A 1712-nucleotide genomic window follows, 5' to 3' on the forward strand; every position below is an offset into this window, starting at 1 on the left:
ATTTTGAAAATCAGGAGTTCTAGATCTCAAAATGACATGTTGTGCAGTGAAATGATGCAATGCTATGCAAAGACATGTTCTATGAAATGTCACTTTGAGCTCGGACATGGAAATTCTAGCTTTTTGTCCAGAAAAAGGATTTTGAAATTTTGCAATTTGAAGATGTCTCTGAACCTAAATATAGAAATTTTGAGGCTCAAGAATAAAATTTTGGACTTTCTGCAAGGTTCAATCTCAGAAAATGACCATTTTGCCCTTCATTGCTTCCAGAGAACTGAAATGTGCCGATTGAGGGCGATGTCAAGAAGGTGAGTGAAAATTTGGGGTGTTTACAGAAGTCCAGGAGATTTTTGACACGCCGCTGAGGAATCCTGTTTCTCCTCCCCATGTCAGGCCGAGGCGCTATGGAAGCTGGAAGGACTATAGAGACTTCTACACTAGCAAGTCATGAAGTTGTTATGTGATGTTTTGTTGTTAGAAACACTGAGTCAGTGTTTTGTTTCTGATTTTTGCTTAAGTTGTTAGCAGTGTTTGTTTAACCCTATCTTGACGAAGGGTGTTTCTATAATGCTTGTTGTTTTCTTATTAATGAAATGAATTTTCTCTCTTTGAGTACTTGCCAGTTTCTTATATGTAATTTTACTTATTTAGATGGCGTGGCGTATGAGGTGTGATGATCTCATGGAGACCTTGAACAACCTTAGGGAGGTTGTCAGACGCCAGGCAGAAACGATGTGGAACATGGGTGAGTACTTTCAGTAGGCCGCCCTGGGTCAGGGAGTTCCTGCCCAAGTTCCAGTTGCAGCAGTACCATACAAACAATTCATGAGTATGAATCCCCCTCGTTCGACGGAAAAGCGACACCTGAGGCAGCTGAAGATTGGATACGAGAAATGGAGCGGATCTTCCGTGTTCTTCAAGTCGGTGACAATCGCAAGGTGGACTTCGGGACGTACCGTCTCAGCAAAGATGCTGAAAGGTGGTGGGCGACCACTTGGGAGATTAAATTTGACAACCAGCCGATTGATTGGGAACAGTTCGTTGAAGCATTCTATGCTGCATACTTTCCAGCTCACGAGAGGAGCAGGAAAATGCAGGAGTTTCTTAATCTTCAACAGGGTAGTTCGTCTCTTGCAGAGTACGTCACTCGTTTCCGCAGCTTGGAGAGATTCTGTCCGAATTTGTACACAACGGAGAAGGAGCGAGCACTTAAGTTTGCTCGAGGTCTAAAACCAGCTTTACGGACGAAGGTGTACACCCGTGCACCGTTGACAATAGACGAGGCTTTGGAGACGACCTCCTTACTAGAACATGATTGGACAAAATCTCAGAAGACTCCCGCATCTCGTTAACAGCAGCATCATCCAGGCCAAAAGAGTTGGCCGAGGAAGAGACAGTTTCAGAAGAACCAGGGTGGAAGGAAGTTCCATTCTCCATCAAAGAAGAATCGGAACAACAACAACAACAACAACAACAACCAGCTACAGTATCAGAACCGTAGGCCCCAGTACCAACATCAGCAACGCCAGTAGCCGCAGAAGCAGATCATTGCGGCCGGATGTCCCAAGTGCACCACTGACCATCCAGGGCGACCCTGCCCACGTGACACGGGCGGTTGCTTATATTGTGGCAAGATGGGACATTACATCAGGGACTGTAGGAAGAAATAGGCATATGACCAGAGGAGAAATATGCCTAGTACTTCTCAATAG

The 1712-nt window shown here is 45.0% G+C and overlaps 1 protein-coding gene across 1 annotated transcript; it reads left to right on the forward strand.

Annotated features, from left to right (window-relative positions):
- Window positions 1-893: 893 nt before the first annotated feature.
- Window positions 894-1352, forward strand: LOC149843012 (uncharacterized). The gene has a single exon (XM_090000811.1). The coding sequence runs from the start codon at window positions 894-896 to the stop codon at window positions 1350-1352; it is 459 nt and encodes a 152-aa protein (XP_089856937.1).
- Window positions 1353-1712: the final 360 nt, after the last annotated feature.

The sequence above is a fragment of the Nuphar pumila genome, chromosome 3, assembly GCF_984573655.1.
Source record: "Nuphar pumila chromosome 3, dmNupPumi1.hap1.1, whole genome shotgun sequence".
In the NCBI taxonomy this organism is placed as follows: domain Eukaryota; kingdom Viridiplantae; phylum Streptophyta; class Magnoliopsida; order Nymphaeales; family Nymphaeaceae; genus Nuphar; species Nuphar pumila.

Excerpts from the sequence above, each read along its gene's own strand:
- LOC149843012 (XM_090000811.1), top strand. The coding sequence starts at position 894 with ATGGAGCGGATCTTCCGTGTTCTTCAAGTCGGTGACAATCGCAAGGTG.